Genomic DNA, 15,471 nt, shown 5'->3' on the forward strand with positions numbered 1-15,471 from the left:
GGTGTAACATATTCTTCCTCAGCTTGCGGTATTTGCGCCGGATCCATGGCAAATTGTACCCCCACATCCGCCCACGTTAATGACGACGTCAGCGGGAGACACGTGCGCACGTTTTTGGGTCAAAGGCTGTTTTCGCCCACTGAGAATTGTAAAGCACTTATTTAAGCTCAAATTTACTTTTCCTCATTGCCCTGTTGTGGTTTCCCTAGTGGTTGTCCGAGAGTGTGTTCCTGAGTGTTTAAATTCTGTTTTTTTTTTACTTTGGCTTTGTTTGAGTTCCCTGTATTCTGGTATCCCTGACTTCTGGCTTTCCCTTATCGTTGTGTCTCATTCTGTGTCCCCTGACCTTGGCAAATATCCTGAATATTCTTTGGTGCGTTAAGTCAGGCCATTCTAAGGCCCGGTAATACGTTACTTATTAGTCCTCAGTGTGACACAATCCTACGTGCTGTATCAATTAGTAATCCTGACATTACGACATGGCCATAGATCCTGTAGAATTGTGTCAACACATAACTGTTTGTGAGAGAAAGCTAGAGGAGAATGATCACCGTATGGATCCATTTTCCCAGGCCTTCAGTACGCTTCTTACTCAAACAGCGCATCTGCAACCTGCGGCTTCTCCGACTGTCACCTCCACCTAATGTACTTTCACCTATACTACATAAGGCACCTACTATCTCCTCCCATGCATTTTGATGGTAATATTCAAGAATGCCGGGGATTCCTGAATCAAATTGAGTATCATTTTGAATTCTCACAGAGATCTTTTCCCACGGATAGAGCTAAAATTGGTTTCCTGATGAATCAATTTAACCCCTTAAGGACCAAACTTCTGGAATAAAAGGGAATCATGACGTGTCACACACGTCATGTGTCCTTAAGGGGTTAAAGGTAAAGCCTTAGCTTGGGCCAATCCATTATGGGAGTGTAATAGGAGTATTGCACATAATTACCAGGAATTCCTTGCGGAATTCAAATTAACATTCGAACGATTAGGCAGGGAGGATGACGCCTCCAATGCCCTAATGAATATAAAGCAAGGGAACCGGTCTATCTCAGATTATGCCACAGAATTTCGCACCTTGGCTTCTGAGGTAGACTGGACCAATAGCAGATTAATCTCTGCATTTAAAAAATGATTATCCTAAGCAATTCTAGACGAGATTGCTGCCAAAGATCTACCTAAAAAATGTAATGAATTTATAACATTTGTCATGCAAATTGATAATAGATTAAGAACTAGAGAAAATACCAGAAATAGCAATAGACGTATGCAGTGGCGTACATACCGGGGTCGCGGCTGTGACCGGGCCCGGCCACCCTGCGACCCAGGTATGTATGTCACTGGGCCAGCCTCTTCTCCCGAGGCTGGCCCTGCTGTCATCCGGCTGGCCGGTCCTGCGGGCGCGCGAGGGAGCACTTTCTCCTGAGTGCTTCCTCTTCAGCTCCCTCGCACACCGCACTGATACTGGAGCCGGAAGATGATGTCATCTTCCGGCTCCGGCATCAGTACGCGGCGCGCGAGGGAGCTGAAGAGGAAGGACTCAGGAGACAGTGCTCCCTCGCGCGCCCGCAGGACCGGCCAGCCGGGTGACCGCAGGGCCAGCAACACCACTGGACCCCAGGGAATCCCCTCAGCTCTCCCACAGGTAAGGAGGCTGGGGGGATTTACAAAAAAAAAATGTGTTAGTGTGTGTGAGTGTATGTTAGTGTGTGTTTGTGAGTGTGTGTGTGTGTTAGTGTGTGTTAGTCTTAGAGTGTGTGTGTGTATGTTAATGTGTGAGTGTGTGTGCGTTAGTGAGTGTGTTAGTGTGTGTGTGTGTGTGTTAGTCTTAGAGTGTGTGTGTGAGTGTATGTTAATGTGTGAGTGTGTGTGTGTTAGAGTGTGTGTTAGTGTGTGCGTCTGTTACTGAGTATGTTTGTGTGTGTGTCTGTCAGTAAATGTGTGCGTCTGTTCATGAGAGTGTGTGTGTGTGTGTCTTAAGCACTTACCTTTCTCCAGCGCCGGACTCCCTTGGCACTGGGAATCTCTCCGCCCCAATCCGCCTCTCAGCTCCGAATGCGCATGCGTGGCAAGAGCCACGCGCGCATTCAAACCGCCCATAGGAAAGCATTACTCAATGCTTTCCTATGGACGTTCAGCGTCTTCCCACTGTGATTTTCACAGTGAGAATCGCAGAAAATCCTCTAGCGGCTGTCAATGAGACAGCCACTAGAGGCTGGATTAACCCTCAGTGAAACATAGCAGTTTCTCTGAAACTGCTATGTTTTCAGCTGCAGGGTTAAAACTAGAGACCTGGCACCCAGACCACTTCATTGAGCTGATGTGATCTGGGTGTCTGTAGTGGTCCTTTAAGTGTGTTTATGCATGCACTGGCGTACATACCGCGGTCGCACAGGTCGCAGCCCTGCGACCCGGTACCCGCCGCCATGTGTTGCGGCCCCAGCCCGCGCAGAGTAAGCATGCGGGGGGGCCCACGGATCAGTTTTCGCACCGGGGCCCCATGGGTTGTGTGTACGTCACTGGACGTATGGATGTGTCATTGGCACCTCGTTTCTCCAGACCTATTGTTCCTGAACCTCTTGTTCAGTCCGAACCCAAACCTATGCAGTTGGGGGTCACTACTAACTGACAATATAGGAGAAAAGAGGGCCTATGCCTATACTGCGGTAGAAGAGGACATATGAGGAGTGCTTGTCCCATACATCCGGAAAACTTCCGCACCTAAGAACCTTAAGGGGACAGGTCTTAGATGTGATGGACACGTCCTCTGGGAATAACAAAAATAGATTCCTCCTTGATATTACGATCAAATATAACAAGAAGAACTTTAAAAAAAAAAATACTATACCAATCAAGGAGAGACTATCACCTCTGGCCGTTGAGGCTATTGATGGCAACCACTCTCTCAACCCCTAACTACCCACGAAACCTTACCCATTAATACTTCCATTGGTGCCTTACATAAGGAAGATAAAACATTCCAAGTTATTGCTTCTCCTTCTTGCCCTATCATATTAGGCTTTCCTTGGCTGAGTAAATACAACCATCATATTGACTGGGGCAAGGATTGTACTGAGAGGTGTATGTTCCACATTTCCAAGAGAGTGGGCACCATTACATTACCCACTACTACGCCTCAAACCCCAGAAGTACCCATATAATACTGGGAGGTTAAGGAGGTATTCAGCAAAACTCAGACCATTATTCTACCTCCTCACAGACCATATTACTGTTCCATAAACCTACTACTAAACCTACTACCCGGCGCTATGTCACCCAAGGGAGCAGTATATGCTTTATCGCCACAGGAGAGTAGAGTATATCAAAGACTCCCTAAGTAAGGGATATATACGAAAATCATCCTGGCCTGCTGGTGCAGGATTCTTTTTTGTGTCTAAAAAAGATGGTGAGTTAAGACCGTGCATTGACTACATGACATTGAACAAAATCACCATTAAAAATGCCTACCCCATTTCCCTCATTTCCGAATTGTTTGACAGACTCCAGGGTGCTAAAGTCTTTACTAAACTTGACCTTATGAGTGCGTACAATTTAGTGTGGATTAAGGAAAACCATGAGTGGAAAACTGCATTTAATACCAGAAGAGGGCACTAGGGCCGGACTGGGAACAGAAAGCAGCCCTGGAAAAAAAATATTTCAGCCCTCTAATTCATTGTGTCATATAGTATGCTTGTATTGTTTATATGTATGCACTTTGAAGAAGACTTTTGTCTTACCTGCAGCCCCTCGCTCTAGATGATCCATGGGTGCTACAGTGCTATAACCACCACCCTCCAGGACGCTCCCTGTCCGTTGTGACTGGCTCTGCTTGGGGACAATTCTTTAAGCAGGGAAACACTCCATGCCAATATCAGCATATCGGCATCAGTGTGTCAATTGTATAATTTCAGAAAATATATATATTAAAAGAATGTCCCACATTAATAAATCACACTAGTTCAATGGCACACACACACACTGACTACAGAAAAGCTCACTGACACAAAAGAGCTCACTACAGACAAGCTCACCGATAAACACAAAAGCTCTCCGACACATGCACAAGCTCACTACAGACAAGCTTACTGCCGTACACAAATTCACTGACATTCACTTAAGCACACCAGAGACAAACACAACCTAATTACAGACAAGCTCACAACACACACAACCTCTCTGACCAACACAAGCTTGATAATGACAAACACAGAAGTGCTCTGACCCACACAAGCTCACTGACACACAGAAGCTCTCTGATACACACACAAGCACACTACAAGCTCACTGACACACAAGCACACTACAAGCTCACTGATACACAAGCACACCACAAGCTCACTGATGCACACTACAAGCTCACTGATATACACAAGCACACTACAAGCTCACTGATATACACAAGCACACTACAAGCTCACTGATGCACACACACTCTCTCTCACTCGCACACTCTCTCTCACTCGCACACTCTCTCTCACTCGCACACTCTCTCTCACTCGCACACTCTCTCTCACTCGCACACTCTCTCTCACTCGCACACTCTCTCTCACTCGCACACTCTCTCTCACTCGCACACTCTCTCTCACTCGCACACTCTCTCTCACTCGCACACTCTCTCTCACTCGCACACTCTCTCTCACTCGCACTCTCTCTCTCACTCTCAGTATCAATCATACAATTACCTGTCACTGGCAGTGTGGATCCTGTTCAGGTGCTTCCTGTACTTCCTCTTCCTGTGTGAAAGTTCACCAGGCTGAGGCTGGTGGGCGGAGCTCCAGACAGGCTGTGCAGAGACTCTCTCTCCTCCCTGCTGCAGCTGGCTGCCACCTCTGTCTGTGTAGCAGCCACTTCGGTAATTAGCTGCCCCGCCCCCAGCCTCATGCAAAACCTCACAGGAGGGAAAAATAAATGTGTCAAATGCTGCACTGCCGGCCCAAAGTCCACCAGCCCACCGGGAAATTCTCCGGTATCCCGGTGGGCCAGTCCGGCCCTGGTGGGCACTATGAGTACCTTGTGATGCCCTTCGGGTTGTGTAACGCTCCGGCTGTGTTCCAATATTTTATTAATGACGTACTCAGGGATTATATTTATTCATTTGTCCTAGTCTATCTGGAAGATATCCTTATATATTCCCCTGACCTTCAGACTCACCCCGAACATGTTAAACAAGTATTGCACACCTTACTGAAATATCAACTTTATCGTAAACTAGAAAAATTCATCTTTGATCAAAAGGAAGTACAGTTTTTGGGGTATAACATTTTTTGCCTCTGGATTTCAGATTGATCCTCATAAACTAGAATCTGTTCTACATTGGCCATTGCGCAATGGATTAAAAGCCATTCAAAGGTTTATTGGATTTGCCAACTATTACAGGAGATTTATCAAAGGGTTCTCTTCTGTGATAGCCCCCATCACCAAAATGACACGCAAGGGGGCTAGCAGTACGATATTGTCTAAGGAGGCTAGAGAACCTTTTGAACTTCTCAAACAAAGGTTTGGCTCTGCTGACATATTAAGACATCCCGACACTAGCAAACCCTTCACACTGGAGAAAAGTGTGGGTAGGAACCAGCGCTTGTTCGTTTAAAATTTCAATATGTTAATACACAATATAGTTCTTATTAGCTGCTATACATTCAAGTGATCCTTTACAATATTACCAATACAAAATACAAGACAAGAAAAAGAATGTAGCGCTTTAAATAATCGAAAAATTCATTAAGCCTTTTTAGTTTAGCATGGAGATGAGTTTGATATATATAGATATCTATAAAAAATAATTGAACATAGCATAGATCATACACAATAAAATAATCTGTTTTAGTTATGCTATATATACACACTCACAAACAAAGAGCTATAGACCCAGCTCTGGTTTGAATCGCCTCTGGGTCTGTTTAGGCGACCCACCCCTATTCCAGATGTGGATCTTGTTCTGTGAGGTAGATGAGAAAATACCAACGATTGCGCAGTATTGCAAGTAATATTTCTAATGAAGAATAAAAATCCCAAATGGGTACTCACAAATCTGTCATACAATAATAAGCGTTGTGCAGATTGGGGACCTTTGTATGATGGAAAAAATCCACTTTACACATGGAAGCAATTCGTGAAAGTGATCTCAGATCCCTTCCTTCCAGTAGGGATGTGCACAGGTAAGAAATTCGGTTCGGCATTCTGAAATTCGGCACTTGGGCAATTCTGCACTTCTGCAATTCGGTTCATTTCGGCACTTCCGAAATCCGGGACTTCGTGAATTTGGCACTTAGGGTAACTGTAGTGTTAGGGTTAGGAGTAGGGTTAGAGGAACCCTATCCTAACCATAACCCTTATTCTACTCCTAACCCTACCCTTAACCCTAACCCAACCCTAACCCTACTCCTAGCCCAACCCTAATCCTAACACTACCCCAACCCCAACCCATAACCCTACCCCCTACCCTTTTTGCCACTTTTCAGAAGTCCAAAGCACTTCAGCACTTCCGAAATTTGTCACTTCGGTTCGGCACTTCGGAATCATCCAAATGTCAGAAATTCGCCCGAATTTCCATTCGGACCGGACCGAATTGCACATGTCTACCTCCCAGCACTTGTGAACCAGAATCCACACTATAGCAGAGCAGCACACAGTAGCTATTGCAGATCCTGTCCTAGACCTGAACGGTCCCCACTGGAGTGTAGCCACCCACACTGCTAGATATACATAGAGTTGCAGAAGAAGCCTCCCATAATACAAATAATACAAACCACTACACGCACACACACAGTCTCCACAAACACACCACCACTGATAATTTACTTACATGCACACAACACCACAAGCAACTTCTCTCATGCAATATCACAAGCAGCCCAACTGCCCCACACATACAACTGAACTTACAGTTGTGCTCAAATGTTTGCATATCCTTGGAGAATTGGTAATCTATATAGGATTTTTACAGAAAACATGAGTAAGTATGCACAACAAATTTCTTTCATTTCTTATGGGATTCATATTCAACTGTAGGTTATAAGAGAATGGCACAATCATAAAACAAAACATGGCAACAAAGAAAAAAATAAAAGAAATGACCCCTGTTCAAAAGTCTGCATACCCTTAGTTCTGAATACGGTGTATTGACCTCTTTAGCATCAATGACAGCATGCAGTCTTTTGTAATAGTGGTCCATGAGGCACCTAATTCTTGCAGGTGGTATAGCTGCCCATTCTTTGCATGACCTGGAGGCATTTTGACAAGTCTCTGATCATCTTGCATGAACTGCACGTTTGAGATCTCCACAGAATGGCTCAATGATATAAAGGCCAGGAGACAGTGATGGCAACTAAAGAACCTTCACCTTTTGCTTCTGTAACCACTGGAGGTTCAACTTGGCCTTATTCTTAGGGTTACTGTCATGCTGGAAGGTTCAAGAGTGTCCCACGCGGAGCCTTCCTGCAGAAGAATGCAAATTGTCTGCCAGTATATTCTGGCGTCACATTCTATGGTTCTATGTATGAGTGACAAACGGGAGGCCCATTTCATTTGAAATTTCCCTAACCCCCCCGTTTCTTTTTTAATTTTTAATTTATATCTTGTTCCTGTTTGTCACAATGCATGTCATAGGTAAAAGCATGGAATAGACCACAATAAAAGCTTAGGAATAATATGCCACAGTACTTTGCAATAAAGAAAAACTGGATTTTTAAATGCAATATGGGTCCAGTGAGCACAGTGACCTCCGCATAAGTCTTGGAAATACCAATGTATTATTTGTCATGTAATGGTCCATACATAAGGAATATGGAAAAGTTGGAGCCTGAAATTGCAGAATATAGATTAATAGGGACTGCATGGTATCACCTAATGAACGATCGGTATGAAAAGCAAAATTGTAAATGAGAAAGCCAACTATATAGTGTGATAGCCATTATTACTATGGCAATAGAATAAGTATTGATAGTATTCAATATCCCCTGTGCAACATTTGTGGTGGAGTGGGGGACACTGTGGGGGTGGGGGAGGGGGGGGGTGAAGAGGTAAATGTGTATTTAACCCGAATCTGAAATACAAAATAAAAAAATAAAACACAATTTACAGACACTTTGGCAAGCTGAACTGCTTTATGTGTCTATAGTGTGTCTATACAGTGGGGAAAAAAAGTAGTATTTGATCCCCTGCTGATTTTGAACGTTTGCCCACGGACAAAGAAATGACTGACAGAACAACAACAAAAAGAAAAATCCCCAAAAAAGCATGTAAAAAAAAAAGTTATAAATTAATTTGCATGTCAATGAGTGAAATACATATTTAATCCCCAATCAATCAGCAAGATTTCTGGCTCCCAGGTGACTTTTATACAGGTAATGAGCTGAGATTAGGAGCACTCTTTTAAAGGGAGTGCTCCTAATCTCAGCTTGTTACCTGTAAAAAGACACCTAGCCACAGAAGCAATCAGATTCCAAACTCTCCACCATGGCCAAGACCAAAGAGTTGTCGAAGGATGTCAGGGACAAGATTGTAAGGCTGGAATTGGCTACAAGACCATCGCAAAGCAGTTTGGTGATAAGTTGACAACAGTTGGTGTGATTATTTGCAAATGGAAGAAACACAAAATAACGGTCAGTCTCCCTCGGGCTGGTGCTCCATGCAAGATCTCACCTTGTGGAGTTTTAATAATCATGAGAACAGTGATGAATCAGCCCAGAACTACACAGGAGGATCTTGTTAATGATCTCAAGGCAGCTGGGACCATAGTCACCAAGAAAACAATTGGTAATACGGATACCGGAGAAACTGACGGAAGCCAAGCACAGAGAGATGGACACAGGTTTCTTCAGGAAGGAAGAGATTCTTTATTCGGTTCACCGATCGGGACTCAGAGGGACTAATGTCACCAAAATACAACAAGTTCTGAGCCCCGGACAATAGTGTAGGCTCCTTATATAAGCATGTAACTCCTCCCATAAGTAGCTCCACCCACACATTCTCTTACCTAATCAATCGAATAAGAACTAACTTCCTGTTTGACCGCATGGCTTGCCCAGCACAATGGAGGAGGGGAATACTACATCCGGTATTCTCGCACATGCCACGTGCAACCAACCGACCGATACACCAGTATATGCACGTACACATGCCACGTGGTAATCTCGGCCTACTAAATTTATTTTTACCGAGATTCCACCACAATACTACGCCGTGAAGGACTGAAATCCTGCAGCGCCCGCAAGGTCCCACTGCTCAAGAAAGCACATGTACAGGCCTGTCTGAAGTTTGCCAATGAACATCTGAATGATTAAAAGGAGAACTGGGTGAAAGTGTTGTGGTCAGATGAGACCAAAATCAAGCTCTTTGGCATGAACTAAACTCACAGTGTTGGAAGAGGTGGGATGCTGCCTATGACCCCAAGAACGCCATCCCCACTGTCAAACATGGAGATAGAAACATTTTGCTTTGGGGTGTTTTTCTGCTAAGTGGACAGGACAACTCCATCGCATCAATGGGACAATGGACGGTGCCATGTACCATCAAAACTTGGGTGAGAACCTCCACTCAGCCAGGGCACTGAAAATGGGTTGTGGCCTAGCCAGTTTCCAGACCTTAACCCCATGGAAAATCTGTGGAGGGAGCTGAAGGTTCGAGTTGCCAAACGTCAGCCTCGAAACCTTAATGACTTGGAGAGGATCTGCAAAGAGGAGTGGGACAATATCCCTCCTGAGATGTGTGCAAACCTGGTGGCCAACTACAAGAAATGTCTGACCTCTGTGCTTGCAAACACGGGTTTTGCCACCAATTACTGAGTCAAAGGGGTCAAATACTTATTTCACTCATTGACATGCAAATCAATTTATAACTTTTTTGACATGTGTTTTTCTGGATATTTTTTGTTATTCGGTCTCTCACTGTTAAAATAAACATACCATTAAATTATAGACTGATCATTTCTTTGTCAGTGGGCAAAAGTTCAAAATCAGCAGGGGATCAAATACTGTTTTCCCCTCACTGTAACATGCCTTATGAGTTTCACCCCTACATGCTTAAATGCAAAATCAAAAACATTCAAGCCATAAATCGCCATGCTGGGACTACAGAAAGTGGATTTTTTTTTCCAAATCCATTACTTTACTTTCTAGTTTAGTTTTCAGTTCTCTACACTAAATGCTTTAGTTTAGGAAATAAACCACAGAGGTTTCTTAACCCCTTAAGGACACATGACATGTGTGATGTCATGATTCCCTTTTATTCCAGAAGTTTGGTCCTTAAGGGGTTAAACTATGGAATGTAGTGAATTGAAACATTCATTTTAAATTCAAATATAATTGATTTGATAAAGTTCTCCAATCCAATTTAGGCACAACTTCGCCATTTTAACCTACATTTTGCAATTGGGATTGTAATTCATAGTTTAGTGTATTGTATATATTGCCTATGATACAGACATGGGGTGTGACGCAGACCACCTGCTGCGGGGTGCATTGAGTGAACATTCAAAAAGGACAGTCCAATCTCTCCAAACTGCAGAGCAATCCCTCTATACAGCAAAATCAACATGCAAGTAGAATTTTGGTTTACAGCATTTTTTCCCTTTTCATATGTACTTTAAAATCTCATCATATCAGGTGATGTCATGCATATATAATTATGCAAATTGTATGGTTTTTTGTTGTTGTTTGTTTTTAACCCAAGCAAGGTTGCAACCCTTTATACTTATAGCTGGATATAAAAATGTTCTTGCATGATAGGATAGGTCTTGAAATATTTTCCTTCTTTCATGTTCTTGATGCGGAGGATATTTTCTCTCATTAGCAAACAGTTGTGTCCCTTGGATGTCATTTGCCGTTCCTTTTGACTTTTCATTTCTAGGATATTACGCAAAGCATTCCTATCCCCTTCCAGAAAATCAAAGAATTCTAGTAAGTTGCCTTGTGTGATTTCTTCTGGGACATTTTTGTGTGTATCTTTGCAGGATCACATGCACACACAGTCCCACAATCAGATGCACACAGTCAGGGCCGGTGCTACCATAAGGCGGCCCAGGCAGCCGCCTTAGGTCGCACCGGCCGTGGGGGCGCAATGTCAGGCTGTCGAGCTGGAGGGGAGCGCTCCCCTCCAGCCGGTTACTTTATAAAGCCGAGCGCAAGCGCCTCCCCTCAGCGCAGCCGCTTACCACCCGCCCAGCTTACTCCCGCCCAAGGAGCCTCCAGAACTGGTGTCTGCTCTGCCGTAAGCTGTGTGGAGGGGGCGGGGATATGAATGACATCATATCCCTGCTCCCTGTGAACCATACAGCGCGGCTGGCGCCCAGTGATGGAGCTGGGCTGCAGGACAGGACTCCGCGATGCCGGTCACCTGTCAGCATGCACCTCAATGACCTGTATGTATAGTAGGTATGTCATTGTGACTGTCTGTGCATGTCTCTGTGTGCATTTGTATGTATGCCTCTGTGCATGTATTTATGTATGCCTCTCTGTGCATGTCTCTGTGTGCATGTATTGTGTGTATGCCTCTGTGTGCATGTATGTATGTATGCCTCTCTGTGCATGTATTGTGAGTATGTCTCTGTGTGCATGTATGTATGCATGTATGTCTCTGTGTGCATGTAGGTATGTATGTATGTATGTATGTCTCTGTGTGCATGTAGGTATGTATGTATGTATATCTCTGTGTGCATGTCTGTCTCTGTATGTATGCCTCTCTACGCATGTATGTATGCCTCTGTACGCATGTATGTATGCCTCTGTACGCATGTATGTATGCCTCTGTACGCATGTATGTATGCCTCTGTACGCATGTATGTATGTATCTGCGTCTTTGTGTGCATGTCTCTGTATGTGTGCATGTCTCTGTATGTGTGCATGTCTCTGTATGTGTGCATGTCTCTGTATGTGTGCATGTCTCTGTATGTGTGCATGTCTCTGCCTGTATGTCTCTGTATGATTATGTCTGTGTTTGTATGACAGTGTACCTCTATGACATTGTTTGATTGAGTGCCTGAAAAACAATGTCTGTGTGCCTCTTTGATCGTGTAAGTATGTATGTATTTTTGCCTGCATATCTATGTCTACATGGCTTGGAAGATAAGACACACAAAGGGATCTGGAGGGGAGGGACACACAAAACAGACTAAAGGGAGAAATAGCCACATAGAGAGACTGTGGGGGAGAAAAAAAACTAAGAAAGGGGCTGGGGGTAAGAGACACAAAAAGGGGATGGGTGTAAGTAAGAGACAAACAGAGGAGGCACTAAAACAGCATGTATGTATGCCTCTGTACGCATGTATGTATGTATCTGCATGACTTTACGTCTTTGTGTGCATGTCTCTGTATGTGTGCATGTCTCTGTATGTGTGCATGTCTCTGTATGTGTGCATGTCTCTGCCTGTATGTCTCCGTGTGACTGTATCTCTCTGTCTGTATGTCTCTGTATGATTATGTCTGTGTTTGTATGACAGTGTACCTCTATGACATTGTTTGATTGAGTGCCTGAAAAACAATGTCTGTGTGCCTCTTTGATCGTGTAAGTATGTATGTATTTTTGCCTGCATATCTATGTCTACATGGCTTGGAAGATAAGACACACAAAGGGATCTGGAGGGGAGGGACACACAAAACGGACTAAAGGGAGAAATAGCCACATAGAGAGACTGTGGTGGAGAAAAAAAACTAAGAAAGGGGCTGGGGGTAAGAGACACAAAAAGGGGATGGGTGTAAGTAAGAGACAAACAGAGGAGGCACTAAAACAGTATGAAACAGTAAAGAGGGTAAGAAAGTAAGAAATACAAAAGAGGGGGCGATTACAAGACACACAGGTGAAGACGCACTTTTTTCGGGTGTGGGGAAGGGGGGTGGCAAAATGCATCTTTGCCTGTGTAGCTAAAAATCCTTGCACCGGCTCTGCACACAGTTGTACATTTACTTTCAAATGCAGCTACAGGCATTATATAATTAAACACAAAGCAGCATTGGCCTAGTCAGCCTTGACTGAATAGGTCACTGACTGCAGTTATAACAGACCTATGGCTAGAGTAGGCAGTATGCAGCACCATGTCTGCATCCACAGGAAGAATACAGGCAATGAGATATCATGGTCCAGACTGAAGGCAATTTCCAGGAAAGCAACTAAAAGCTTGAGAAACGCTCATTGTAAAAAGTGTTATTTCGTTCTATTGTTTAATCTCAGTTCTAGCAATACTATAGCACACCTCCCAATATAGAGTGGTATGTAAATCAGGACAGGGGATGGCAGGCAGAAAGGGGCAGGCCAGGGGCACGGACAGCCTCACTAGCACAAGCTTAAAACGGCACTGTCATGGCCGAAACCCCCCCCCCCCTTTTTTTTTTTTAACTCCCCCTCCCAACTCCACTACATCTACTTGACCCCCTTTATAAGCCTTTCCCCCACCCTGCAGAGCTCAGTCTGCGCCGTGCCCTCGTGTAGATAATGATCAGCACTCTCGGACTTTGAAGATTAAAACTTACAGTTTATTAATATCCATTAAAAAAAAAAATCAACGTTTCAGTTCCATCTGGAACTTTTATCAGGAATTGAAACGATGATCTTTTAATGGATATTAATTCAGGGGTGGGGGCACTGGGTTTTATAGTGAGTACGGGCAGCATTTACTAATACTAAGTAACCTTTACTTAGTATTAGTAAATGTGGCTGATAGACCAATTAAGGTCTTTCAGCCTTTTGGTAGATAGCTCCCTAATACCGTGGGAATTAGGGAGCTATCTACTAAGTGGCTGCAAAATGCAGACGTGGTTTAAATAGGATCGGAGTTTCATTCATTAGAATGATATTCTCGAATTGCGTCCTAACACGAATGAACAAACTGTTCTCATTCTGTTAGGACGCAATTCGGCAGTTTCGCCGGCGTCCTGTATAAATGACAGGACCTTCGGGAATACTGACAGGAAGCATCGCGGGAACAAGGAGGAAAGCTTAGAATTGTGGGAACATTTCTCTGACCACCGGAAATGAAAAACACACTTTGCTCCTCCGCTTGTCAGAGATGGTCCGGCATAGGAAACTTTCATAAGACAAGTAGTCCCTACTTTGTCTTATATTTCAAAGAAAACTAGAGCAGACAGGAAGAAATAAAGAACACATCCTGACAGTGGGAGAGAGGAGGAATAGATTAAATAAAGGTATGTTCGGCATGACCGTGCCGCTTTAAGAGGCAGACCCACCTGGAGCATGTCACCTGGTGTGAATGCATGCCAGGCTGTCACTCACACAAGACAGCCCATGCGCAAAGCTCTGTTAGTGTTCTGTGCATGGTCATAGTGCCCTTCTCATAGAATGTATGTCTATGGTTGTTCATGTATGGAAAGTGGTACACTTTCTGGGAACAGTTCCCCGATGCTCAAATAAGCGGAACACCAGGAAAAAAACATGGGGTCCTGAAGTCAGGACTGTCCAGTCAGATTTGGGACAGTTGGAGGCCTGCTCTAGTTTTTACTCACATACAAAAATAATGTATTAGCAGGAATACCACAAGTATAGTTAAAACATGTTTTTATTTTCATATATAACAGCAGTTAAAAACTCACATACACGCATAATGAAACATTATATATATATATATATATATACACACACACACACACACACACATTAAAATAATTTATTGGCCAAGCTTCCCAATAAAGTCTACTGTAAAAAGTTAGTAATAAAAATAACCCAAATTGCTACAGAAAAAAAAAATTCAAATAAAATAAGTTAGTGCTGACTCAATTCTATAGCAGTTCTTAAAACTATGCATTGTAGTTAATCATTTCCATAGCAAAAATATCAAAAATGAAGATAGAGGAAATCATCCAAAAGGATGTCCAAAAAGAAACATCTCAATAAAAGGCTTTCAATTCTGCTCGATAAAGTCAGTTGCAGTCAATCTAGAGCAGTTGAAACATACATGTTCCTCAGAATAGTGTACAATCGTCCATTCCTAGATTTCCAATGAAGAAGCTAGTCTTACCAAAATAATTAAAATTCATGGCTCGTCACTTGAAAACTAGCAGATATCCTGCGAAAGTCACTCTTCAGTAAATATTGTTCTTAATATGTGTATTTAGTGCTCCACGTGCGGTTATTAAGGTACTTCCTATGAAAGCATGAACTTCCTGCTGGAACTGACTTGCTGGCTTCTTACTCTGTTCCTTCAGTGGAGATACGTTGGATGGTTCCATCGATACCAAGATCTACAAGGAGAGCACAATCTGTGTGTTACAATTGTAAATTAGATGTAGTACATCACACACAATTCCAATTCATCAAAACATTGTCATTTATTTTACACATTTGTTAAAGGGACACAATAGGCACCAAAACATCTTTAGCTTAATGAAGCAGTGTGTGTATATAGCTCATGCTTCCGCAACCTCACAGTATGAATCAATAAAATGATTTCATTTTCAGAGTCACCGCCTGGGGGGGTTGTGGCTAGTGCTGCATGGATAGAAACAAAAAAGTGATTT

General features: G+C 43.4%; 1 protein-coding gene across 2 annotated transcripts in view; it reads right to left on the minus strand.

The window, feature by feature from the left end:
• Nucleotides 1-14,594: 14,594 nt before the first annotated feature.
• Nucleotides 14,595-15,471, minus strand: part of POU2F3 (POU class 2 homeobox 3) — an 80,472-nt gene continuing 79,595 nt past the window's right edge. For both annotated transcript variants that reach the window (XM_063437147.1, XM_063437148.1), the window contains exon 14: nt 14,595-15,195. In XM_063437147.1, coding sequence (XP_063293217.1) covers nt 15,156-15,195 — 40 coding nt within the window. In that variant the 3' untranslated portion in view covers nt 14,595-15,155. The remainder of the gene's footprint in view (nt 15,196-15,471) is intronic.

The sequence above is a fragment of the Pelobates fuscus genome, chromosome 11 (assembly GCF_036172605.1).
Source record: "Pelobates fuscus isolate aPelFus1 chromosome 11, aPelFus1.pri, whole genome shotgun sequence".
Taxonomy (NCBI): Eukaryota; Metazoa; Chordata; class Amphibia; order Anura; family Pelobatidae; genus Pelobates; species Pelobates fuscus.